The 27,971-nt window shown below is 34.5% G+C and overlaps 1 protein-coding gene across 1 annotated transcript; it reads left to right on the top strand.

The window, feature by feature from the left end:
• Nucleotides 1-6,077: 6,077 nt before the first annotated feature.
• LOC128243820 (uncharacterized) lies at nucleotides 6,078-14,522 on the top strand. Its single transcript, XM_052961785.1, has 3 exons — nucleotides 6,078-6,270; nucleotides 10,433-10,669; nucleotides 13,953-14,522. The coding sequence occupies exons 1-3, from the start codon at nucleotides 6,213-6,215 to the stop codon at nucleotides 14,285-14,287; spliced, it is 630 nt and encodes a 209-aa protein (XP_052817745.1). The 5' UTR covers nucleotides 6,078-6,212; the 3' UTR covers nucleotides 14,288-14,522.
• Nucleotides 14,523-27,971: the final 13,449 nt, after the last annotated feature.

The following is a 27,971-nucleotide window of genomic DNA, read 5'->3' as shown; positions in this document are numbered from 1 at the left end:
GTGCTCACTTATGCTGGTAAAGTTTTAATACCTAAATGTGATCACTTATGCTGTTATACTCGTCTGTATGTTATATATTCTTGTTACAATATGTAGTCGGTCATAAGCCATTCATAGCATATGTTTCTCAGTAATGTCATACCGACTGAAAATTTGATTTGATTTTATTTGGTTTGAACCCTTTTCATTACCGAAATTTATTATTACTGTCAATCATAACAATTCGATCATCGAGCTTCGGGATCAATATTATGCCGTGGTCTTGTTGGATAATGATCGAGGTATTAAAAAAAAGTGCAAACAATTATGTGTATTCTTACACTGTGTTTCCAACCAGTGACAAATATGTTACCCCCAGCATAAACATAAAAACAAAACTTATTGATTAATAAAATTTAAACTCTGAATTATTGAAACGAGCTGAACTTACATTTCGACAAAGCGTTATCAAATATCTTGATTCGCGTAGACAAATATATCTGCGTTATTTGACTGTGTCAATTTGGAAAATGGTTCGCATTTTCTTGTGCACCCAGCTTTGAAAACGGGAACCAACGAGAACCAATTGATGACTGCCTGTCGATTAGTGGCTAGTACCACGGTACTGCTGTTGCGTAACAGTCCAAAACGAGACGGTAAAAAATCGGCTTTTTGCATAATGTTGCAATAAGGTTAGAAGTAGATTATGAATAAGGAAAATGTCATGAGTATTTCTTGAACTTGTTGATTATGCTTTCAAACGTCAAGGTTCCAATTTGTATGCGTCAAAATTGTCTAAAATTGTAAAACTACATAGCTATTTCAGTACAGTTCGGTTAAATTCGTTGATGATGTGATCCATAATGTGATAATTTCGAAAATAAATTTTGTTGGTACTCTTATACCAAATTATTATTGAAAAGTAAAAAAAAATGTAAAATAAAAATGGGGTAGGGTAATTCATTTTTAACGGAAAATTTCTTTTAAATTTTGTTATTGAATCCAGGAAATGATACACATTAAGAAATTATCAAGCTAAACAAAGTTTGCAATGATGCCTATCAGGGGTGTACTACCTGAATTGCATCTTCAAGTCCATGTTTTTTTCGGATTTAAACGAATTCTCCGAGTAAATTTCCGGGGAATGAACCGGATGCGATGACCAAGTCACTATTTTAAGGCTTGAGCTTTTGATCACGACTTTTGTTAAGATCAAGAATTTTGTAATAGACCACACAATTTCAACTGAGTCAATATGGAATGAAAATCATACTTGAAAGTACAGGTTTTTTGCAATAAAATATCAGTCTAAGAAGCATACCTTCATACGTATAAAACAAGGATTTAAAAGGGAAAACTCCTATAAACTGGAATACTCCTTGAAGTTCTGATTTTGACCTAATTGTAACTACATTGCATACTAATTTTATAGATCAGATACTACAAGGGAGAGCATTCAGATGTACACTCCATAAAAGATTCAGTGCGTTTTTCTCCCTTCTGCTTGCCTTGCTCAAGCAGTGAAATTAGCTAAATGGACGAACTATGTCCAGTAGAATTGTATATAAGATGAAAGAAAATATATACTATACCATTATTCATTATTTTTACCTCAGATGTTTCAAACATATATTGGCGTTCATTCTCCAACTTCTTGGTAAGCTGGGTCCTTTTACTCTGTACCTACATTACTATGTATATATGCTTATGAACATTTTAATAACTTTATTTTCCATATAATGCTGTTACGGATAATGGTTTTAAATATGTACAATTATAAATAGTTTGTTATACTCTCCTTTTAAGCTATGATTTGAATTGAAATAGTATTTTATATATTAATTATAAGTTAATAGGCATAAAACAATAACACACTAGTACAAAAATTTAGTTGAATATGAATACCACCTTTTGCTGTGATGTCCGTTTTATTCTGCTGCTCATGGAATACACAGAATCAGTATGGTTGGTGGATTTGTTTGTGAGTGGGTTTAGAGTGGTGAGTACATAGTGGGCGGAGTGGGGAGTGTCGGCAGTTTGTGTGTGTGGACGGACAGGTGTAAGAGCAAGCGAGCGAGCGTGTGCCATGCTTTAATTCTTATGATCTATTTTATTATTTCTTTTAAGGAATCATTGCTCAAGCCGTTCAGCACTATCAGTGCTCTAATTAACCGGATTCCCGGCTGCGGCCAAAATCTAAGCAAAAATTTAAACATGTATTTATTTAGAAAAAGAACGCATTTTGAAACATTTTGCGTTTTCTGCTTTTTATATTTTAAACCTTTTATATTTTTTATACTCATGGACATATTGTGTAATGAATTATGAAATAAAATATCTTTTAACTCGTCGATATTACACTTTTTGCGTTTTTTATAATTTGATTGCATAATGACGCATTAATTCGTACAAAGTTTAAATGTTAAGTCGATATGCCGATAGTAAATTCCAAGATACGGTTACAAAGACTCCGGGCCTAGCGGTCTACAGACTGAAAATGAAGGAAATTGGCTTAAGTTAGGAAATAACATAAGATGCCCAGAACTATAACAAACCTTTTGTTCGACGTATTATGGCAAAGCGAAATCGAAACATAAATATAATTTCTTCATTTAGGTAAACATCAGGAGCGGTCGAAAACGGAAATATGCTTTTCAATACAATTACTTTTTGAGTGTGAACAACTATAACGTCGTTTCTCCCCTTTAAGTGTTTTTCGAGCAAAGTAGTTGTTTTACAATGACTGTAGTGGTACACTCAAATCTTTTCAATTTTTTTTCTTCGAGGATCATTGATCGGTTCTTACAATAGTGAAGTGCCATGATAGATATAGACTACGAGCATTGAACATTTTTTTTTTATCTTAAAGAACTACGCAGAGCTTAATAGGAATTGTCTCGTGCAACCATCTTCCACATTCCGTTCAATGAAGTAGTGACAAACACGCATTTTTCGGTCCGTTAAAACATGTGTGGTTACACGAGTTCTTTATATTATATGGCATCTTAGATTATAACCTATATTTCAGCATACACAATGGCCTTTCTGCCTTATTGTAAGTACAAAAACTATTTGTTAAGAATGATTCTTAAAACAAGCATCAAAATGTCAATACGTGCTAGTTTGTGCCGCTAAAACATAATGCTACACGATTTTAAGAATAAAATTCTTGTCAGCTTACACCCATTCTCAGTTGAGATTCCGGGTTAAAACAGCGCGGAATGGTTTCCCTGTTAAAAAAAGCACGGAGTGTTTGTTTTCGAACATTTATGAAGTCTCGTGATCGTTTTACACAATTGCCTGTCAAAAAGCGTTTAAGGCAACTCGTTGTCCTTTTCAGCAGTGTTAAGCACAAAAGTTTCAATCGAAACATTAAAATTTGTTTTAGAAGGAACAATGAAGTGTGAGAAAGTCACGTGATGAGTGACGATCGATATATCGGCCCTACTTCAAAATTTCATGGGATTGACGGAGTAGATCTACTTTGAATTAGAAAAACATGCAGTTTATTTTTTTCAAAAGGTTTATCATTGTATTCCAGTATACCCAGAGCATGTACTCTCAATATGTTATGTATTAATACGGTTTAGCCTGGCCTGGATCGGCCCGGCCTGGCCCGACACAAAATGCTGAGTCTAAATGCTGTCCCTTAAAGAGCCACGCCTACTTGTTGACCGGGGGAGCATTCAGCGTGGTCTGGATAACCATTCTAGCTTATAACTACAAGATTTCGGCTGATTTTTAAATACCGATATTGTACGCTACCCTCTACATTTTGATTTGTAAAATATGAATAACAAGGTATTCACGACGTTTGTTTTTAACACAGATGGATATAACATTTTTAACTTATGGCGAATTAATGGGCGCAAGGGCGTATCAACCCCAGCGCAGTTAGAGCTGCGTTGGTCAACGACCTAATTTACATTAACATTAAAATCGAAAATATATAGTTAGCAATCTGCTTCATTCGCTACTGACTGCGTTCTGCATATTAATTACCTAGCTAAAAGTAGCGCTGAGAGGAGTTTTCAATCTATGTTATGCGGTTAATATAGTTCGAATAAGCTGTATTTTGTGTAAAATAACGCAATTTAACAGTACAAAAAGCAATTATTTCAATATCGGCGAGTTACAAAACGCAATATTAAAAGCAGAATCTGCAAATAGTTTCAAAATGAACGCGTACTGAATCATATAAATACATGTATTATATACCTGTGTTAAGATTTTGCTCCGTCCGAGGACCGATAATATCTACATGAACATTGTAGTTAAGAATAGAATCTGGGTCATCGCATTCAGACAGATTTATTCCTCGGAAATAAACTCTGAGAACTCGTTAAAACCCGGAAAAAATATGGATTGTATTATGATGTAATGAAATGCTAATTAGGCGTAAGATATCAAACCATAATGTTTTATTTGAAATTATAATACTTCATTTTACCCTACACTCAGTTTAATTTTGGTGATATACATATATATAAGAATATCTTTTTATTGTTTTAAATTGCTTAAATTGGCTCTTACTTGACATTTTTATTGAGATTATTACTTGGTACTTGTGTTTTTAAAATGTGTGTCGCAAAAGACCATTCTCTTGTGTAAGTACTTTCTAACAACCTTTAACCATAACTAAATGAGTATTATACACTTTTACCATTCAAATCAAATTGCGTAAAGCGTGGACAGGCTATCGACCTGCTACAATTTGTGTCATAGTCATGTAATGCCGAATGAAACGGAAAGTGCGTGAATATTTCTTAGTTTGTCTCAGTAATTTCAGACCAAAGTCTTGAGCATGTAACATAATGCATATGCAAATTTAAAAACCACTGATATAAATGTGTAAACTGTTCATTTTGTGACATAGGTTGAGGGCATAAGATACATATACATCAAGCACACAGGAAATAAATATTATTCGGATTATTCGATCCAGAGGTATTTTGTCATTGTACAAGGAAGCCTTAAACATAAACTTAATTAATATGTCCAATGCATTTTGTTGGTTTGCATTTGGTTAAGCTGGCATAGCCTGAAAGTAAATTAAAGACGCCTAAGTCAGGTTTGAATTGTAGAGTAGATTTTACTAAAAATCCCTAAATGCTTTATTCGTGGCAGTGCATTGTTTATGAAACCAAAGCTCCAGATAAGGTTTTATATGATATTGAGATTTACTCCATACCTTATAAGTAACAATACACATTTCAGGTGACTTATATTACATGATATAATTGAGAATCAACATAAAAAGTTTTTGCAAAGGAAATTATAAGCGAGCCTTTAGATTTTTATGTTAATATTTTTTACAATAACATGACTATACTCACAAAACGTTGCAGGCCAAAAGCCATTCAACGCTTTAAGCGCTTTAATTCTACATGGGCGAGAGTTTTGGAACTCATTCGCTTTTTTAAAAACAGGGAATTATTAAAAGCAACATTTAGCGAAATGGCATGCACTAATACAGTATATATCTTCTCTATAGGTTTGTACGTTTAGTGGAGAAAATCGTGTATCTTCTGAAAATCCCCCTTGAAAATCATAGTTAATATAAGGCATGAGACGTCAATGCATTCAGAGAGCAAGAAACCAAACTAATTGTCATCAATTTTTTGCTTCACTTCATGCTTAGTTATGTCTGTTTTTCATTATTCCCAAAGGCAGATACTTGGTGGCGTTCGCCATGTCGCGTCCGTCACGTCCCGCAGTGCGTCCCTGAAAATATTGTTATTTCCCTTACTTTCCACACGGTCTAACTATGATTATGGTTGATTAATTGACCTAGAAAGGAATGGTCTGAAATTATTGTGTCGTATTTATCCATTCATTGACCTTCCGGGAGGTATTTATCATTTTTGTTTTATCTGAGAACATTGGGCCACCGTATAATTGCGCTCAATTATACAAATGCATACAAATATAAGAATTATGTGTTCTTTATTTAAGATGCCTTTTCTCGTTTTGTTTCCCATAACAAGCCGGCATTATTCCACTTACCCACTTCACCTCATAACGATTGGACATGGCGATATACGGCAAGCAATCAGTATTGGATTGTTTTATTCATATGTATATCAAGCAGTCCAGTTTCCAATCCAAAATAAGCGGTGTAGGGATCTTGTGACACCGGAGAGTACACGCGTTTGTCTCAGTGTGTATGCTTGCAATCCGCCCTGAAACGATCGTGAAACACTTTTGGATTTTCAATTTAGCATATTCTCGAAATGGACGGAAGGATTTGTTTGCTGTTTTTGTTCACGATTCCACCATGCATCGCACTGGGTATGTTTGATTTGTGCACAGCAACATTTTAAATGTCGAAGGTATCCCATAATTATGTAATAGGATCAGATTCTTTACCATATTTATGTCGATTACTTTTTGGACTTAGATATAATTTGATTTGGAATATACAAGCTTATTTATTCAATATTGCAACACGAAATTTGTCAATGATTTTTACAGAAATAAGAATCCAAAAGTTTTCGTGTTAGCTTGTCGACATGTATAGAAATGATGATCTATTTACCGATTGTAGGTCGAAAAATCTCGTGAGGTTAGAAGAATCACGCACAATCTGAAGAATTTTGATAGGCTAAAACAATATATTTTGTCTGCTTTTTGAAGCCAAGCACGAGCAACAGTTACATAACTGGCCCCAGTTTCTCGAAACTTCTTAAGTCCCTTATAACAGGATTAAGCTAATCTCACTATTTTTCTATATCTTTAATTCGCGTTAGATCAACTTCAATAAGAGTTATAAGACTTTTAATCGGAATTACTGTTATGGTTACCACATAAACCATATTTTATTTACCAAAATCACATTGAAGTATGTGTTTTGAAATAAGCTACTTAAGCCTATTGAGCTTAAGAAGTTTCGAGAAATTGGTGCCAGTTGTTTATATAAACGCCGATTAATTACTTAACAACATGACGAGAATAATGTCCAGGGGTTTACGTTGTAAGTAGATATATTGTTAGAAATTAAATACTTTGTGCAGGCATACAACGCATGATTTTTTTATGAATAGTAAGTGCAAAATTTATTCTGTAAAATATTTCTAGTTTAATCGCGCGAAACAGGACATATATACGAGAAATAAAAAATCGGAAAAGAAAAGAAAACAAAAAAGTTATTTGCACATTTTAACATTTTGAAATTTGTATAAGAAATGATGGCTCCGATGAAATGCTTGATAAACCGTGTAACAATCAAATTGGGATTTTTTACGCGTTTTTCTCGAAATGGTCTGTACTCCCAATTTTACAGGCACGGCACAATTATTGTGTTAAATTACTTCAGAATAACAAATTTATTGGACTAGAATAAAATCAGTCTTTGATATCTTATTTTCTAACAATCGCAAAACCTCGGCAATTTCTTTTAAATCAAACTCGGATATGTTCGAATAGCGTGATTTAACTACGCTGCATGTTTATTGGGAAGTAATTTCAATTTAGCATTTAAACTTTAGGATTTTTTTATGGAATTTGAAAGATTTAGGCAATACTACATCTAATTGGTTATCAATTTTAAACTAGAAAAATCAATTTCACGTTAAAACTCTACAAATAATTTAATTATAATATTTAATTTTACGAACTACTTTTACTATTGCACCCACAGATAAATCCACGGCTCGTCGTAAGCGGAGATGGCCGAGATATTCCGATTAATTCTACGAATTATATATATAACGAAAACCCCATCACTGGATTCTTCAACCTATGCTCAAGCTTCGTATACATAGCATCCACTAGAGAACCGTTGCCGTGGTTAGTAGGATGTATGTGTCATTAATCAATGATAAAAATCCAGTACTACACACTATACTTCATAGATAAGCATACGAGTACCTGTATACAACAACAATTAGAAGCATTGCTGGAGTATACTGCGGTTTTAAAATTCTGGATCAATCACCTGGCAATCATTGATATAAACTTTTATAATTGTTCATGATGTACACTATTCAAGTCCCATTTAAAACTAACAATTCTGAAGTAATAAAATATGAAATATTCAAAACCCATTTATTTCTAATGAGGTAAGGATTAAAAGGAAATTCATACATAAATAGATATCACAGTTTTAAATGAAGAACAACGGATATTCCGTATCTCGAACCCACGTAATCTTCGTTTATATTGGCGATAGCATAGTTACCAGAAGATTAATCAGACGATCAATCTGGTCCCCGAGATAACCCCTTGGTGTTAAAGCTTAAACGTGGTTCTGTTATACCCTAATGGTTAAGTGTATACAGTTGAAGGCAAGTTAGGCCAAAGGGAAAAACCTTGAGCGATACTATCGCTCGACCAAGCTTTAACTATTGTCAAGTACCTAATCTCTTGGCGCAGAAATAGGTGATAGCTTTCATATCATACGTTATGAATACATGTATTTGATTTTTGTTGAGTGTGTAATTGTCATTCGTTCAAGTTAGAACTTATCAAAAATATATACTTAAAATGTTTCCTGTTATGGTTCAATGTCCTATTGTTGTTTAAGTTCTGACACGTAAACTTGACCGTGTTTCGATACATATGATATACATAATTGACAAATATATTTGCACTTCAATTATACACTGTAAAAATCGACATTTGGGAAACATTTTAACTTACCTTTAAATGTTGAATTGTAAAAAGTGCCTTTACAACTCATTAAACTATGATGGAACCAAACAAACTCAATAATTTTTTCAATGATTTTGAATAATAAGTCAAACAAACATGATTCTTAACTGTTTAAATAACAATTTGATATCTTTCATTGTTTGAAAATTTTCTGACGTGTTTATCAGTCGTCTGCGCTAAAAAGGTCTGGGACAGAATTTTTACGACCTCATTTATGTTCGTTTACATAAAGTGTGCATTTCTTAAAACTACTATAAGCACTCATTTTTATCTTTTTTTTTTCGCGCAAACATGGAAGTGGCTAATTTTATTGTGAGAAGGCGATACATTATATTTCGTGACCACCACTTGGTGATCTATTTTGCGATCTATTGATTAACTATCAACATAAACAAATATGACATAAATAAAGTTAAAACATTAATACTTCTAACTGTTAACATAGCAATCTGCTGAACACATTACAAGTATAATTTGGCGTCTTTCACCAATAACATATTGCGAAAAGGTGAAAAGGTTCTAATCTACTAGTATTTAAAAGTATGTATAGGGAATGTAGGGAATATATCTCTTGGTTGTATCAATTCGAGTTGCTTGCGTCAAATAAAAATCGCTAGTGACCGAAGGTCGAGTGTGAAGTGTCCTAATGGCCTAGTTTAAACTTCGAGAAGTGTCTTCCCCCAATTCGTTTAAAGAACAACTTCGGTGTGTTGATATTAATCTTGATTGTCTTTTGCTGTCTATTAAATATCATATCTGGTGTCCTGATGTGCAGTTCTGAAGATTACAACGAGAAGTGACGAAATCTCACAGATCAAGCAATATTGCCAAAAATCGAGGGGTTATTTTCTGCGGAAGCCAACGCGATAGTGCGCATTATCACCGCGTTCATCCGCTGATTCTGCGTACATCTTCCGAAAACATGCACGCGGCATATCGCCACGATGTGGCTTACCGATATATTCATGTATCGTTGGCACAAATAGATGATTATTCATGCAATTTAACCGTACTCGCAGAATGGATTTCACCCGATTGCGCAGGTAAACAACCTCATCCCCATGACTTAATAATTATGCTTATATCGCGGGGTATAGTGACTATTCGATTAAAAAGATAACTTCCGTGGTAAGAAAACATCGCGACGATGTGCGAAATATGAATAAACGCGTGGTTGGAAGTGAAGTACTTGTTTTATTGTATACTTAAGTATTTCTAAAATAACGACAAATACAATAATACAAAACAATATAGCCGCACACTGCTCCTATCGAGTGGAAGTTAATTACTAATAGCCGTATTTGTTTGCGCTAAGAAATTCCAAATGAGTTAAGCACGAAATCTATGAATTATATGTATATATTTTAGGCGATATATCAAATCCGTCCATGTTTAAGGCGGAATTCACTAATTCTGTGCCAATTCCTGCGCCAATTCAGCCCAGAATCCGCCCCCTATTTCGTACGGGCTGCCCTCATATAACAGTTATTTGATATAAAAAAATGGCATCGAAACTCTAACAAGCACACCCTGGTTGTGTTCGTTAAGGAAATAATTCTACTCGCCTATTATTTATGATAATTTCAATACATTCTATATATTCAAATATTATCCCGTAGTTTTAAAATACAATTTACATTTCTTTCAAACTAGAACCTTTTGTAATATTTCAAATCTGATAAATGCATGCCTTTACAAAATGATTACATTGCTATTGGTTCATTTGCCATAGTCATTTGAAATAATTTGACCATATTTTCCATATTTTGTGAAATAACGAAGTTTAATTTTGCCTTTACAGAATGTTCCAGCTGTATGCATATGGGCATTGAGTACATCAACATGCCGGCCAATATCGAAAGCATGATGGCCGGCATGATGTCATCCTTAGATTCTCTCAAGAATGAGCCATGTTCTAATAACACAGCCCATACAGAGACCTGCGCCGTTTCCTCAGGTGTTGATACAGTCATTGACACGTGTATCAGTTTCACATTCACCATGACGTGTATGGGCTTCACAGGCGCTAATCTGCCCGGTATGTAGTATGTTTAGTTGAAACATTATATATTACATCGATTGTGAAGAAAGTAATGATGACTAATTTATACTAAGTCACTCCAGTTGGCTTGATGTTGAGCGCGCGAGAGTGTGGCCTTGTGTTATGGGAACAACCGGGGTGCCGAGAGAAAACCCACTTATCCGACTTGGTGATCACAAGCGAAACTCACATACGGCCAGGTCGGAAAATGAACCCGGTTTCCTTAGGTGAAAAGCGAGTGCACTAACCACTGCGCTAACCGGACAAGCGGTATGTAGTTAAAAGGCATTAACAAAGGGAGAGCATACAGTCGCAACTTTGTCCGCTCTACTCTCCGTCGGTCCATCACACCCTTGTCCGGAGAATAACAAAACTGCTGATGGGATTTCAATGAAATCTTGAACAGAGGGCAAAAGTGCAGATATTTCTGATATTTATATATTACATTTATGTATTTTAACAATATGACCACATGCAATGCACACGATCTGTAATACTTACCTTCAATTTTTTAACTCCCCTATACAATTGTGTGTTTCATTATGGGTGCTTTTTATTCATATTTTTGTCCTGAACGTAACTACAAAAGTATTTGAGGTATTGACTTCAAATTATACATATAGATGATTCTTTTTGAAAAGGAGTGCAGTGCACATAGCAATAACTCTGTCTGACAATGTTTTTAAGTTACAGTCGAACCTCGCTATGTCGACGTCGGATAAGTCGACTTTCCGGTTATGTCGACTTTTTTCCGGTCCCGAATTTATTCCTTCGTATTCTATATAAAATAAATCTGTTTGTGTCGATTTTTTTATCTCGACTTTTTCGCTATGTCGACCTCGTTTTTCAGTCCCAGCGGTCGATTTTCACACATTTCCTATGTTCTTTATGTCGAACTGTAGATCGAGACGTAGGTGTGAAAATATTCATGACGGTTTGCGGCATGTCGCAAAATACCGTGCGTGTCAATATAACAAACTGTCATAATTGGGGGATACAAAAATGTAATTGGTAAGTGCGAATAATTAAAGTTGTTTGTTTATGTATTTAATAAAAGAGACATTTATTGCTCAAGCTCTTTGGTATTGTATAAAAGATGAACATTATATTGATTAGATATCAATCCCGAATGGGAACAGAAAGAATAACTTCAAAATGTCAAATGTTAGTTCCACTGCTCTGGTCGACCAATTCAGAGAAGGACACGGTATAAAATCTTACAATGTACAAATGTATGCAATTGTGGTTTTATATCTGTTTTGTGTGATCTATAAACGTAAAAGAAATAAATTTGACACAAATAATTCTTCTTTTGTTTCACTTTATTTTTCAATAATAAGTTTTCTGTGTTCACAACGAAAATATTTAACAAGACCGTTCAATTGTAACTGTAAACATCGTACAATCCAACTCAAACGTGTTGGGATTGGTGATATTTTTTGTAATTCGGATGAGTCGACTTTTCGTTATCTCGACTTTTTTTCACTAGGTCCCGAAAAAGTCGACATAACGAGGTTTTACTGTATTAGCCTTTATTTACTTTTATATTTCATTCTGATCCGAGATGATTTTGAGGTATTGACCCAAAACTTCATATACAGATATATCTTACTTAGAGGGAGTGTAATACAAAGGCCTACAGCTCTGTTTTCTTCCTGTAACTTAACAGTACCTATTTTCTTGAGAAAATACTTGTCCCCTGCTTTTGTATCAAACTCTTATTTTGGCAGGGGATATGACAGTGTGTGAATGTTCTTTGTTTTTATATTAATACATGTTTTTCATAATAGTTGGCAGTATGCATATGTATGCAGTAGGTCAACTTATCCTCCAGAATTCCTTAAATGGTGTAAGGATTTTGAAATATTTTTGCACAAATGTTAACCATATCAAGCTACCTGCCTTGAAGGTGTCTTAGGTTTCAAAAGCCATAAACTCACTTCTTGTGCTCAAAAACTAATGCACACATATATCAAAGCAAGGTTTTCAAATTAACTTGGCACAAAAAATCAGCACATTAAGCTGATCTGAAGAGTGTATGCACCTACCGTGTAGATCAAGGTCACACTTTGGGATTAAATGTCAAATAGTCATGTGTTTGTGTCTGCTCAACTCCGGTAACGATATTCGGTAAATATTTCGAACTTGGCATACATCGTCAGTGTGCAGAGTCAATGTTCTAATTACCTTACTTCTCTTACTAGGTCACACTAAGGGGTCGGTTTCTGTGATTTCAAAAAGGTTGGCATCTTAACACATCACTGTTTTATGTCCACAGTTAATTTTCGTTTAAACTGCATAAGCATGAGGCACTTTGGCATTGCCCTCACTTACTTTACTATAGTTAGTTAAGCTTAATTAAAACATCATTTAATTTTGGCTTTCCGGCTCAGACTTGTTGTGTAAAATTACATCGCATATTTGTTATGATAGTTTCATTTATTTGAGCACCAATTTATGAAACGTAACATAACATAACATAACATAACATAACATAACATAACATAACATAACATAATGTTTATTGTAGTACAAGGCCTCCGGCCCAAAATACAAATATCAGAGAATTACATAATAGTGGTGACCGAGTTATGCATATATAAGTAGTATAAATATAAAACTGTATAATACAAATATATCAGGAAAATATAACTATGATAGAAAACTATCGATCACGAATGAATTCCTCTCGAATAGCAAAAGCCTTTGCAATATAGTGTGCAACCAATATAACACTTCGCCTATTGTAGTCTGATAATAGTTTGTAAAAACAAGTGAAGCGTTATCATTCTATTTTCAAGTTGGTCATACAAGTACGTTTGTCTAACATCATTATACAAAGGACAGAGTAATAAAAAGTGGTATTCATCCTCTATAACATAGACATTTTGTTTCAAACAATAAGGACAAAACCTGAAGTCCCGATCAATGTTATCGTGAAAGATATTGTGGTTAATCTTTAATTAATTGGTGATCGGGTTTCCTTTGACTCTTGGCAACCATATTTAATTCGATCTGTTGGTTTCATTTTTAATCTAGTTTCTACACTTTTTACGCTTGTTTTGGAAGTTGCATCCAATATTGATTTTATAGTAATATTTTGGTATTAGTATTACGTAATATTTCGTAGTTACTCAGTTCATGGCGTGTCAGTTTTCACGCTCCGTATCCGTCTCAGTTTCCGTCCATTACAAAACACTCGAATTCAATACGTTCATATGTAAGAAAACTGGAAGTCAATTTATCAGAAACCTACTAAAACCAAAAAGTCATTTTCCAGATAGTGGTATGAGGGTTACGGTAGTGACGCGTCAGTGCAGCGCATCGCCGGTAGGCACCGATGACTCTTGCCGCAAGATTGATACTCTTGCTGACGCCGAGGGTCAAGCTGAGATTATCAAGTCACTGGATTCACTGAAAGATTCATTTGAATCCGTCGAATATAATGGCGACTATTGCACCACATCGACCGGTATTCTTCCTTCTACCACCAGAGTTACTGACACGACAAGGGCGACACGCACTACCATCACTACCGAACCAACAAGTGGTTCGTCGGCGCTAATTTATTTGCCATCGATTGCGGTTTTCTTATTTGTTTTACATCTTGTGTAAAAGCGTTGAATATATTTTTCAACCTGAAGTAAAAGGATTTGGAACAGTTTTACCTCAACACATTATGTATATACGTTGCAGGGAGAACTTCACATGAATTTGCTATTTGTTTAATTTAGTTGTATATTAACTATGCTCTTCTTATAATGCAAACTAAAGTAACCCTATTTGTTTTGTACTTCTTATGTATTTGCATGCTTGAGAAGTAAGAGATATAGACGATGTTTCGTCGAAAGTGTTGACGCTTTGTTTTGACGAAGGCCACATGATTGTTCTCCAAAACTTTCATGCATTATATTTCGTTAATATAAGTCCAAAACGATGAAAAATGAAAACAATTTTCTTAAGAATCGACTGGCCAGCTCTTAAAGCTTAAAGAATTTCTATACTAGTTACGATAGTAAACGAAACGAAATTGCATGTTTATTCCTTAAGTACTTGTAGCACGATTCTTAAATACACAAAACAATATTGAATACTAAATGAAACGTTCTAAAAAAACAGCAACTGTGGTCTAACAGCATAAAGTTTGACTGCCTGGTTTCTTTTTGCATAATATGCTTGTCAAATTGCCATTATTTACTTTGTCTTATGTGCTTAAAATCAAATAATTGGTAATTCTGCTGATTCATGCATTTCTTTATCTGTCAATGATGTATTATGTATTTTTTAATAACCTCCATGACAAACATAGTAACGTTTCCAAAAAAGGGAAAACCAACAACAAAATGAAAATACTTCAAAAAAGGAACAACCTGAGACCAAATGAAGGTTAAGGCAAATCATGTACATATGTCTTTTATAAAAATGGAGGCAGAATGTGTGGTTCGAAAACAAAGTAATTTGTATAAGCTACGGAGTACTTCACATTTGACCAGAAGCAGTTATAAACCATGAATTTTCAGAGATCTCATTTTCCTCCAACTAACAAGTTTATGACTACCCCCAATTGGGCTTGTCCACTGTTTTGCAGGTAGTACACACACAGGCAGCATCCCATTGGGCTATAGCCGTTAAAGAAGATATTATATCCATAAAGCACTCGCGTTACAAATCGAATATTGAAGAATTTATCAATATGATAAGCACACAACAATCTGACTTGGAATCCAAAGTGGCACCATTGACTAATTGCTTAAAGAGGTTGAGACAAGAACATCATTTAACAGCAATGGACATTCAAAACGCTATATCTACTCTGTCCCTGGAAACGGCATGCATATCAGATAATCCGATCGAATCTACATTCCTGAATGAAGTGTAGCAGGCAGTTAATAGAAACATAAATGACTTAGGTTTATGAAAACCAATTAAATATTGTATGGTATTAAAGAGCCACTACAAATAAATCAACTGTTCTACTGTGGAAAACACCTGCCTACTCTCCCCCAAACCTATTGTGGTTCTTTTCGGCATGAGTCTTATGACAAACACATTATTCCCTACCCCTTTGGAAGTTGTTGAAATCCGAATACACCTTTTCACTTTCTTTTCAAATGCCCTCTACTCTCTGATCAAAAGTGACATATGCTTAACACCACTAAGATTATATTTAAGATTCTTAAGCTTACTTTCAAATTCCAATAAACTTTGAAATCTTTTGATTGTATTTAAAGAAATTGGTCCTTTAATTCGCAGTATTTTCAACCGCAGAACAACCTGCAGTCTAAAAATTAAAACTTTCGGAAAATGAAACCAATGCATGTGTTTCCCTTTGCGACTCTTGTACCTATTTAAGACTATTTAAATAACGACTAAAATACTACCTAAACACCCACCCCCCAACCTGGGGTCGAAGGTCCTATATTTGATCAGCGGTCTCTGTGCGACAATTAAGTGGCTCCCTAGTGAATATGAATTTTTGTGTGCAGATAGTCTAAAAACTGTTTATGTAAAATACTGCAGGTAATCATTGTATATAAATAACAATAATGAAAAGTTTGTGGATTCAATCAGCGTAAACGAGTACCAATACAGACAGATAGTATTAATCATATTAAATGTTAAATTTTAGATATATTAATAGCTATTAGCAATAATATTCACAGTTACCTGGTATTTGGAATACAGTTTTGGCCAGACGAGCTATCCGAATTGAGGGATCGATTCTTAGGTCCCGCTTGATTCGGATAGCTTTACTGGCCAAAAGTGATGTGATTACATTTAAAAGTTTTTTTTTAATATTGTATGTGCCCTTCGTATATTTCAGTAAAATATTTAACATATTAATGGGCATTTTACAACAAACCTGCAATTATTCTTTACAGGTATATTTATTTTGAATCCAATCACGAGATTTGATAGTGTATATAAATGCGAAAAGTGCCATTTTATTGACGATTCGGATAACATGCCTGACAGTGACTGCACCAATGTAGGACGCCGTGCATGCATGCATTGTATATACTTGTTTACACCTGCATTACTTGGAACAAAGTTGATTTTAAGTATGAAGTTCCAAGATTCAAGATATTTTTGACAACAAATTCAGAAGGCATTGGCCCTTGTGTACAAATACATACACATTACAATGTTTCCATGTGATCAAAGTCATATATTATGCAAAGTTAAGCAATTAACTAAAATATTATTATTGTTTTTGGTTTTATTTTATTGTGTAAACTACCCACTCGCTTGGCCAGCTACTGCATATCACCAAACTATTTTTCTCTACGCACTGTGAAGAGTGAAGAGTTTGTTATTAGGAAATAATACAAATATTTTTTTCTTCTGCAAAATGCCTTACAAAGATTTAGGGTATGCGTAACCAAAAATTGTTTGTAAAAATCCACATGGTCAAAGTTTTTATTTATTATTGAAGACATTACGTGATAAAACTATATTTTTCAAACGTCTTAAATTAAGACAAACAAATACCACGAAAGAGCAGTCAGTTGCTCTTCTATGTATAGGTGTAAATTAATCAACTTGCTATAGCACTAGTGCTGTGATGTTTGGATGTGTCTTATACTGGCAACAATTTCATTTCCGTTGGTTTAATTGTTGGACCAAATCTATAAAAAACGACAACACATAGATGATATTTGTTGATTTCAGTGTTAAATCGTGTTTTGTTTCAAGATTGTTCTAGAAAAACATATTTACATAAATATAGTTTTTTCCTTGATAACGAGGGATATGATAAGAACATTATTAAAATAAAATCATATTTCCTTTGTCTTTAATCAAAACAGTTTCGCACATATATTAAATTCATATCATCTATCTATTTCATATTTGTAACATAGTTAAAATTTCTATGAGTTTTAATAACGGGGTGGTTTTGTTCACAATGATATCATTTTAGGAAAAGAAATCCGCCAATTAAGCTAGGACATAGACGAAATCATGCAAAATCTGGGCTTTATCGGTGTTAATGTGTAAACTAACCGAGTTGAAACAATTTGCACTTGCACATGGCTTAAATTATAGCATGCATTCTGCATCATTCATGGGTTTGTTTTTCATTCGTCGGACTAGCTAATCATAGATTCAACTTTCACGTTGAGTTGATACTTAAACCTAGCAATTATTTATTGAAGACGGATACGTATCACCCAAAACCTTTGTAGTTTTATGCGACAGTTCGGGTGCACGGCATTGTGCGCCTCACACCCGCAACACGACATAACGTGTGTCTGCCACATAACGTTACTCCGACAAAAAGGAACGTGCAGCGCCATGTTGTTTTCACGTTTTATTCCAGTAACAAATAACAGAGTATTATGAATAGTTTAACTTAAATATAGAAGCCTAATTATTAGCTCGTTCAATTAAATTGAGTCACTTAGAATGTTCACACAGTTTAAGATGCACACAAAGTATTAAGCACAAAGTTTTACACATAGAGACATAGAGTATAATGTCTTTCACAAAGTTACACAAAGTTGTTGCCTTATTGATTACTAAATCATCACTATTTAAATGAAAACATGTATGTGTTTATATACTCCTAAGATGAGATACAGAGTTAGATAAAATATGACAGGTGATGAATGTGATGATCAAAAACTGAATATATTTGTCTTTAAGCAAAATAATGACATAATAATGTCAATTACTGAAAGATCATTTATTGATTATTTAGACCCTGTCTCAAACTTAGAGATGTAAGAAGTGATAATTATTACTTATGTGTCCTAAATGAAATATCTCAGTATTTGAGGAAATGCCATTAATATCTAATTATGATCTCCTGCATAATTACAATTATTTTTTTATGTGTTTAAAATCGAACATTTAGTAGGCTGAAAATGAGCGGCATAATAGTAGCATGACTCCGCGTCGACTTGTAAATACTCAGTCAAACACATCTATAGCTGGAACATCGGTACTGATTTACTTCTCAGGATTCTGCTCACAAGTTAGAAAACATCGCAATAAATTTTGGATTTGCTATTAAGCATCATTTCGAAATGGACACAAGGGTTGGTTTGCTGCTTTTGTTCACGATTTCACCATGCATCGCTCTGGGTATGTATAAATTGATATAGTTATATCATTAAAGGTATTAAGGTCTAGGTTTAGTGCACACCTAACTGTAATCAGTGAAGTTCACCCGTATTTATAACGATCGGATGCTATAACCACAGAATATCAACTTGAATAACTAATATGACATGACGTTGAACTTTGGACTTGAATTATTAAAAAGCTAAGGGACAACTTAAACAAGAGGGACAAGATGGCCCTATATCGCTCACCTCAGTAAAACTTTGTGCTATAGACTCGTTGATAATAAAAGGGCAATAACAGGGATTTGGCTTCTCTGATGTATGAAATTGTTACCTCGAGAGTGTTAACAAGGTATTTCCATAATTTGGCTCTGTGACCTAGTTTTTGACCCCAGATGACCCATATTCGAACTTGAGCTAAATATCATCAAAACAACCTTTCTGACAAATTTCCAGGATAATTGGGCTGAAAATGTTGTCTCGAGAGTGTTAACAAGGTTTTTCCATATTTGGACTCTGTGACCTAGTTTTTGACCCCAGATGACCAATATTCGAACTTGAGATAGAAATCATTAAAACAACCTTTCTGACAAATTTCCATGATATTTGGGCTGAAATTGTTAACTCGAGAGTGTTAACAAGTTTTTCCATATTTGGCTCTGTGACCTAGTTTTTGACCCCAGATAACCCATATTCAAACTCGACAGAGTAATTACTGGAACAAACATCCTGACCAAGTTTCGTGACAATTGAGGCAAAAATGTGACCCCTAGAGTGTTAACAAACTAAGTGTGGACGGACGATGGACGAACGACGGACGACGGACGACGGACAATCATCGATCCTAAAAGCTCACCCTCAGCCTACGGCTAAGGTGAGCTAAAAACATACAACAATGCGACATTTATAAGTGCTGTTGATTGAATATTTACTGTCTGTGTTCATAAATTACGTAGAGAATTGTTCACCCTCATACCGTACCAACGACGTGGTGGCTTTTAAAAAATGATGGAATTAGTTTTAATTCTTCTCAATTAACAGTAGTGGTCTGATATTCCTGCGCCTTATGTGTATTACCTAGTACATCAATTCATAAAATAGGCCGTAAAGTAATTTTCTGTACATTTACATATATTTTCTTTGGCCATATCAGCACTTTACCTTACACGGAAGGTCATACTCCTTAATCAAAGGTACCACGGACATGCATAAAAGCTCTCTGTAAATATTTAACATCAATTCATTAATTTTTTGTCGTAAAGTAATGTTCTGAACAGTGGCACATTTGACCATATCATATGCATCTTTCTCAAGTACACAGATGACCAAGTTACCATGAGCTATTCAATATAGATTTCTGTAAATATTGTGCCACAAAATTCTCTTTACATCTATGACACACTTCCTCATTATTCATGATTTAAAAAAGACAAGTTACACAGCCTCAATGGTACTGATCAGAGGCTGCACATGAACGGACACATATTACTATACAAGTATAGTTTCGCACTTCAATCCCCTTTTATAAGTGATACAAATCAATTATATTCTCAGTAATTGAAAAACATTTTTGTTCCAATATAGATGTAAATACTGTTTTAAAACTCATTGCAGCATGATAACATATTCATAAACAATATATTTTTTTTGTATGAACTGCCGAGCACAACGTAGACATGTTATTAAATAATCATTATCTGTGTTTCAAACCAAACGTTAAACTATTTAATGTCTTGACCTATAAAATGCAAGCAATACTTGCAAACTTTGCGTAATTAAAATATATGAAAGGAATGTTTACTTTAATGAAACATTAACTGGAAATTGAATACTAGTTAATATGTCTTTAAATGTTTCAATTTCAAATAATTCTGATATGCATATTCATTCGTGCTTTGAACTGAATTATAAAACGTGTTTACGTACTTACTAAAATATGCTATTAAATCAAATAATTGTAGTAATTTTCCTAAAACATGGAATGAAAGGATCATCGTGCAAATTTATACAAAATGTCGAAAATGCAGTATAATGCATCATCGCTTATAAAGAGAATGCGTAAACAACTTAGTACTGTTCTGACAAAACAAAATAATTAAATTGTGCGATGAAAACAATGTTTTAGACCAGTCACGAATGGGGCTTCGTACTGTTTATCTTATTTTTCCATCTTACTCAAATACCTCTCAAAACAAAACAGTTTAAAATATTATGGCGTCCCGTCGGACACCTGATTTGGATATTATGAAACCCAATCTCATACGCAATGATATATACATCGACAGGCAGAATATATAGCTGGATTTCAGCTATATATACTTTATATAAACTTATTTTTTCAATGGTTTTTCTTCTCTTTTTCGATAGCTTTAAGCAATTTCAATTATTCAAGGTGCAATAAGGTTTAAATACAATTTGTTTTAAAGTATCTATGGTCACGTGATTTGCATGGTGGCAGTGATTAATGTACTGTAAGTGAGGAGTTTGATCAAGTCCCTCCATGAAAATGGTGTCCTGTTTGTGTCGAATTATATGATAAACCTTGTGCTCATAGAGATTTCCGCATTGCTATACATTTTGATTTGACTTCATAGTCGAACGTCGTGTCCAAGCCATACACTTTTTTGTTTAGATATAAATGAAAATTCAAAAAGTTGTCAAACTCGATTGGAAAGAGCGTTGCGCATGACAGTCTCATCTTCAATTCCAAGGTCACATTTTGTGGTCATCGGTATACAATGTTTATTTTAAGCAATGCCGACAAGGCCGAATCGAAAGCACTGCAAACGTTCCCATTACAGCTCTTGCTGTATGCATTGGCGAATTTAAGATATTGAAGTAGTTATTGTTGTGAATTAAACTCGTTCAATATGCTTTGTTAACGTAACTGAACCTACTTTTAAATACATTCCGGTGTCGAAAACAACATAACAAATCTGAAATGTGAACAATTTCTTCAACTGATAATACTTTACTTCAATGCGGTGAACGACACTAGAGTCCCTAAGTAGCCATTGTCATCTAGAGCTTTCAAAGTGAAGAGTCTACCACCCGCACATAGACTGAACTCAGGATGACATGTATTGTTCCATGCAAATATTACACAAAGAAACACTAGAACTACTCCTGAAGACTAACACTCGGTTTGGTCACTGGGCAAGAATCACTTGAGATTCCCCTGAAGACTAAAACTCGATTTGAACATAGATCAAGAATCACTAGAGCTTCACCTGAAGCCCAACACTCAGTTTGGACACATGTAAAAAATCACTTGAGCTGCCCATGAAGCCTAAAACTCGGTTTTGGCACAGGGCAAGAATCACTAAGCTTCCCCTGAAGCCCAACACTTGGTTTGGACACAGTTCAAGAATCACTAATCTTCCCCTGAAGCCCAACACTTGTTTTGGACACAGGTCAAGAATCACTAGAGCTGCGACTGAAGCCCAACACTCGGTTTGGTCGAAGGGCAAGAATCACAAGAGCTTCCCCTAATGCCTAGATTTTCACAAGTATTGTCCAAGAAGAGCATGTACATCTTTAACATGTCATTAATGCAATGACGTTTTCCTTTAGTTTTTAAATAGTATAAACACTGAGATATCATTTTAAATCCGGAAAGAAGAATATAAACTGTTTCACTTAATATTCATTTTTTTCGCGTTATCAAGAGTAATGTATCTGGCGTCCTCTTGGTGTGCCGCCTAGGTTAACACAATGTTATTGCACAACAAATAATGCAAACAAATGTCACTGTACCGAAATTAAATATTACATACGATCCCTGAGACGTATTATGTTTAAAGTATTTTATTTGAATTCCGCTCGATAAAAAACCGCTTGTTAAACGTCTATTCGTTTCATAGACTGCCCTCGTATAACAATGTTTTGATATTAAAGTTTGCGTTTCTCAGTTTCATACTCTAATGGTCACATCCTGCTAATTTTCTAAAAGCGAACTATTCTATTCCCTCGATATTTGTACAAAGTTCAACACATTTAATAGTCGAACAATATCGTATACCATCGACATTTTTTCTAACTAGAACCTTTTGTATTTAATTCAAATCTGGCATGCCTTTACAATTTTTATTATTATATTATTATATTGATATTTGGTACATTTGTCATTGAATTTTGAAATACTATGACCATATATAACATATTTTGTGAAATTACGAAGTTTATGTATGCCTTTACAGAATGTCCCAGCTGTAAGCATATCGGCTTTGAATATATCAACATGCAGGCCAATTTAGAAAATATGCTGGCCGGTATGATGTCCTCCTTGGATTCGTTAAAAAATGAGCCATGTTCTAATAACACAGCCCCGACAGAGACTTGAGCCGTTTCATCAGGTGTTGATACAGTCATTGACACGTGTATCAGTTTCACATTCACCATGACGTGTATGGGCTTCACAGCCTCTAATCTGCCCGGTATGTGCTTAGTTTAGTTTAAACATTTTATACTTTACAACAGTTGTGAAGAACGATATAAAAGCTTGTACTCAGCCACATTTGTCGGCACGATGTTTCCCAAAAGTGTTGTCTTGTGTTGTGGGGGAATCGGAGTACCCGGAGAAAACGCACTTATCCAGCCTAGTAACAACTAACTCACATGCAACAAGGCCGGGAATCGAAACCGGTTCGCCTTGGTGAGAAACGGGCGCACTAACACTGCTTTAACCGGACAACCGGTATGTATTTAAAAGGCATTTACGAAGGGTGTGTATACAATCGCCGCTCTGTGCGTCCTACTGTTCGCCCTTCCACCTGTCCGTCCGCCCATTACACCCTTGTCCGAATATTAACTAACAACTGCTGAGGGGATTTCAATGAAACATATAACAGAGGGCAATTGTACAGATATTGCTGGAAATAACCAGCGCCTTCCCCCCAATTCAATTTCATGAATTGGAATATAGTATGTATATTAATAGGAGCACATAAAGCTTTAGTACCTACCTTTAGCGTTTACTAAACGCTTTACTTTACTTAACTAAATTAACCCCGCTTAACCGGTGTGTGGTATATGATGAGTGCTTTTTATTCATATTGTTTTTCCTGAACGTAAGTACAAAAGTCTATGAGGTATTGAATTCAATGCATATGGCCATGACTCTGTCTGCCTTTGTTTCAAAGTAATTGGTATTTCTTTATTTTCATCCGAGATGAGTTTAGGTCTTTCATTGACTGAACTATTCAGAGGAAGTGCAATGCACAAGAACTATCACTCTTTTTTTTTTTTTTTTGGTTTAATACCAATTGCCCTTTGTTCATTTTAGTGCCTATTTTCTTGAGAATATACTTGTGACTTCCCCAGCTTTTGTATCAAACTCTTATTTTGGCACAAAAATTTTACACATAAAGTTGACGTGAAGATTATTATGTTCCTGCCACCTACCTACTAGATTAAGGACTCACTGTGGTTTAAACGGTCAGATAGTTTTTGATTTTGGCTGCTTTATAAAACCTACACTCATTGACAATGGTTTTATGTCCATAGTCAATTTTCGTTGAAACTACATAACCATAAGGCACTTTGGCATTGCCTAGCTTTCACTATACCTACTCTATTTAAGATTCAATATTACATCATTTAAATTTGGCTTGTTGGATAAGACTTATTTGGTAAAATTATATCGTATTTTATTATAGTTTCATTTACTCCTTTGAGGATTTTTGTTTTATAATGAACAGTATTCTTAATGAAATGTATTATGTCTCACTTTTACTTAATTAGTGGTTGGGTTTCCTTTTGACACTTAGCAACCATTTTTAAGTCAGTCAGTAGGTTGTTTTTAATTCAGTTTCTACACCTTTTACGCATGTTTTGGTTGTTGCGCCCACTACTAATATTAAAGTACTATTATGGTTATCACGATATATTTCTTAGTAACTCGGTTATTGGGATCTTAGTTCTCACGCGTCGAGCCCGTCTCAGCTATCACGTTTACAGTCAAATTTCAGATACCGGAATGAGGATTACGGTAGTAACGCGTGAGTGCAGCACATCGCCGGTAGGCACCGAGGACTCTTGTCGAGAGATTGATACTGTTTTAGACGCCGAGGGTCAAGCTGAGATTATCAAGTCACTCGAGTCAATGAACGATTTATTCGAATCCGTCGAATATGATGGCGACATCTGCACCTCATCGACCGATTATTTCACTACTACCGCAAGGGTCACTGTCACTGACGGGGCTTCTAACACAACAGCAGGAGCACGCAAGACCAACGGAACCCACAAGCGGTTCGTCGACGATCATGTTCATGCCAATTACGGTTTTGTTAATTGCTATGGATTTACACAAGGTACATATCAATTAACAAAACCGTAATTGGCATGAAAAAAATCCTGCTTAGGTGATTTCGAACGGTTTTCCAGCAGAACATTGTATATAAAGAGGTTGCTGGAGGGTCTTGATATGTATCTGTACATTTGATTGTTTGTTTTGTTTTATTCGGACCATATTCGAGAAATATGAGAAATAGACGATATTTTGTCGAAAGTGTTTACAATTTGTTCTAAAGAAGGTCACACAAATGTTTCAAAAACTTGTTATACATAACATCGTTTATGTTTATCCAGATGATAAAAGTGTACACTATCATTTTCTTTCGAAAGTGACAGATCAATGCCTTAAAGCTTAAAGAACACCTTAACTTGTTAAGATATAAGGCATTATGTTATTGCATATTTATTGCGACTATTGCATCACCAGTCGCGAGATGCTTTAATACATATTTCCTGGAGATTTCATTTACAATACAATATTGAATAAAAAGAAAACTATTCTTAAACATACAAAAGCAACTGTGGTTTACAATATTAATTTTGACTTCCTAGTTTCTTTTTGCATTATGTTCATTCTAAATTGCCAATGTTAACTTTATTTAATGTGCTTAAAATGAAATTATTTTCAATTCCTGTTAATAAATTGCTTTTCTGTTTCGAGCAAAATGGGTGTTCACTATAATATTATATTTCTGTATTATTTATATTTGTCTTTCTTTGAGTGCCCCGCGGTGTACATTGTGGCTTTTTTTACGTACGGGGTACCAAAATAATGTAAATACGTAAAAAATAGGAACAGACGGAAACCAAATGAAAGTTAAGTCATTTATGTATACATGTCTAAAAAAACGGAGGCATTACAATGGGTTCTCAAACAAGAAAATGTGCAATAAATATAAGCTACATACTACTTCACATTTGAAGAAATTTGTTTTCATACACTATGCTTTACGACCGCTCTCTTTTTCCTGCAACATACAAGTTCATGACTTCTTCAAATGGGATTGTCCACGTTTTTGCAGGGTCTCCAAACACATGCATCGCCGTCGGCTATAACTGTTGAAGAAGCAATCAAATCCATTAAGCACTGACGTATAAACGTATTTAAATCGAATGACTATTAGAATTGTAATGTTGTACAAACAAAACAAGCTGACTTGGAATCCAAAGTGGTAACGTTAAAGTCTCCTTATATGTTAATAATGGACACTTATTTAATTGTTTGCATATCCAAATGACTTTTCTTAACAATTTTTGATCTTTTTTTACCCCTAGAATGATAAAAAATGCACTTATCACAATTACAAAATGAAACTAAACCGAAAGCAAAATCTAACGCGCACAACTTCATAACAAAATTTGCTTATCACGTCGCTTTCTATGTTGCGTTATAAACTAATGATTTTCTGTGTTTAACTAAGATGTTTATGTTTTTTTCCCGGTTTGCATATGAAAACATTAATTTAATCATTATTTTACTCTTTAACAAAAAAATTGCATAAACAATAAGTTACAAAAAAAAAGTTATGGTTTAAGTTAGGTGGGAACCCACGCCGGTAATGTGATGAAAAACAACACCAAAAAACAGCAATACCTCATCCACTAGACCACGCAGACTTTCTTTCATTTACGTCGATATTTTGACATATTGAACACACATTGATAACATTACGTGATAATGTCAAAAAATCAATCACCAACAACACAGCTGTTTACGCGAATTAATATGAAAAAGACGATATTTTAGTACATATTAATATTTGCTGATGGTTCCAGCTATAGGTTTTAACAAGCCATATGATTTGCCACACTTTATTTCGTCATACGCAAAACAGTGCACAACATTGAGGCTATACTCCGCCAACTATTTGGCCTGGTAATGATAAAGTAAGTCAGTAGACTGGTTTGAAATTTTGTTGGTTTATCTCATACATATCTTTTTGATAAAGCAACGCGTGGACCAGGGATATTATCAGATATTATGTGAGACTCCATCAGAGTTATATACTCACTTTTTTATCTAATTATTTAAGCCTAAATGGCACTAAGACTTTAATTATCGTGTTAAAAAAGATTGAGATAAAAACAGACTTATGTTTAACTCATTGCATGTTTCGATTGACTCAGCCCTACATTCGCAAGTATACGGAAATTAGTAATTCGAGTTCCCTTGACCGTTCCAAGGCAGTAGACCCACCGTTCATCAATTAACCGTTTTTAATGTGTGTGGTGTTTTTATAATGTTTGTACGTTTAGCCTCTCGTTCAGTGTCGTTCGGGACCTTCACTCGAATCGTCAAGTGTCAAATTCTCGTTATTTTGCTACATATGTAAGTAAATTGAATCTAGCCATTACTAAAAACGAACACAGCGTTGACGAAATATAACTATCAATGTGTTTCCATTTTTGACGTGTATACAGATCATGCATTTCCAGCAATCCGTTCTCTTCGAGCTCGCTGATGGAATCCTCAAAAGTTATCGCAGATCACAGGTTTTCTTCTGTTTGTAGAAGAACAACCTTGTTGCGCAAAGAAATGCGATTCAAAGAAATGAGTGAGTATTGGTCGTAAACCTTTAGCGTCAATTATTTTAACGATTACCTAATTTGTTTCGAACATCAATTTTCAAAATTCAAGATATATTTTTAATATATCCGAAATACTATGGACAAAATGCGGACAAAATACATATACAATACAGTATTTAAGATGATTCAATGCACATATTATACAAATTCAGGGGCGTGGCCAAGGTCAATTAGGTATAACGCAGATCGATGCATTGGGGGTAGTTGAAGGAGGGGGTATTTCAAAATCGGGGTTTTCGACCTGTCAAATTTTCATTACGCAACTGCGTTATTTGCGTACAGTCAGCTTCGCGCCTCAAATTAATCAATAAACTAAACATAAGCCTTAATATTGATTAAATATA

This window comes from Mya arenaria, chromosome 8 (genome assembly GCF_026914265.1).
Source record: "Mya arenaria isolate MELC-2E11 chromosome 8, ASM2691426v1".
In the NCBI taxonomy this organism is placed as follows: domain Eukaryota; kingdom Metazoa; phylum Mollusca; class Bivalvia; order Myida; family Myidae; genus Mya; species Mya arenaria.
This window is presented reverse-complemented; position numbering and strand designations above follow the sequence as displayed.

Bases quoted from the DNA above. Each gene is read 5' to 3' on its own strand.
- LOC128243820 (XM_052961785.1), top strand. From the start codon at position 6,213: ATGGACGGAAGGATTTGTTTGCTGTTTTTGTTCACGATTCCACCATGC. The intron at 6,271-10,432 runs GTATGTTTGATT...TTGCCTTTACAG, and splicing joins TCCACCATGCATCGCACTGG to AATGTTCCAGCTGTATGCAT. The intron at 10,670-13,952 runs GTATGTAGTATG...GTCATTTTCCAG, and splicing joins CACAGGCGCTAATCTGCCCG to ATAGTGGTATGAGGGTTACG.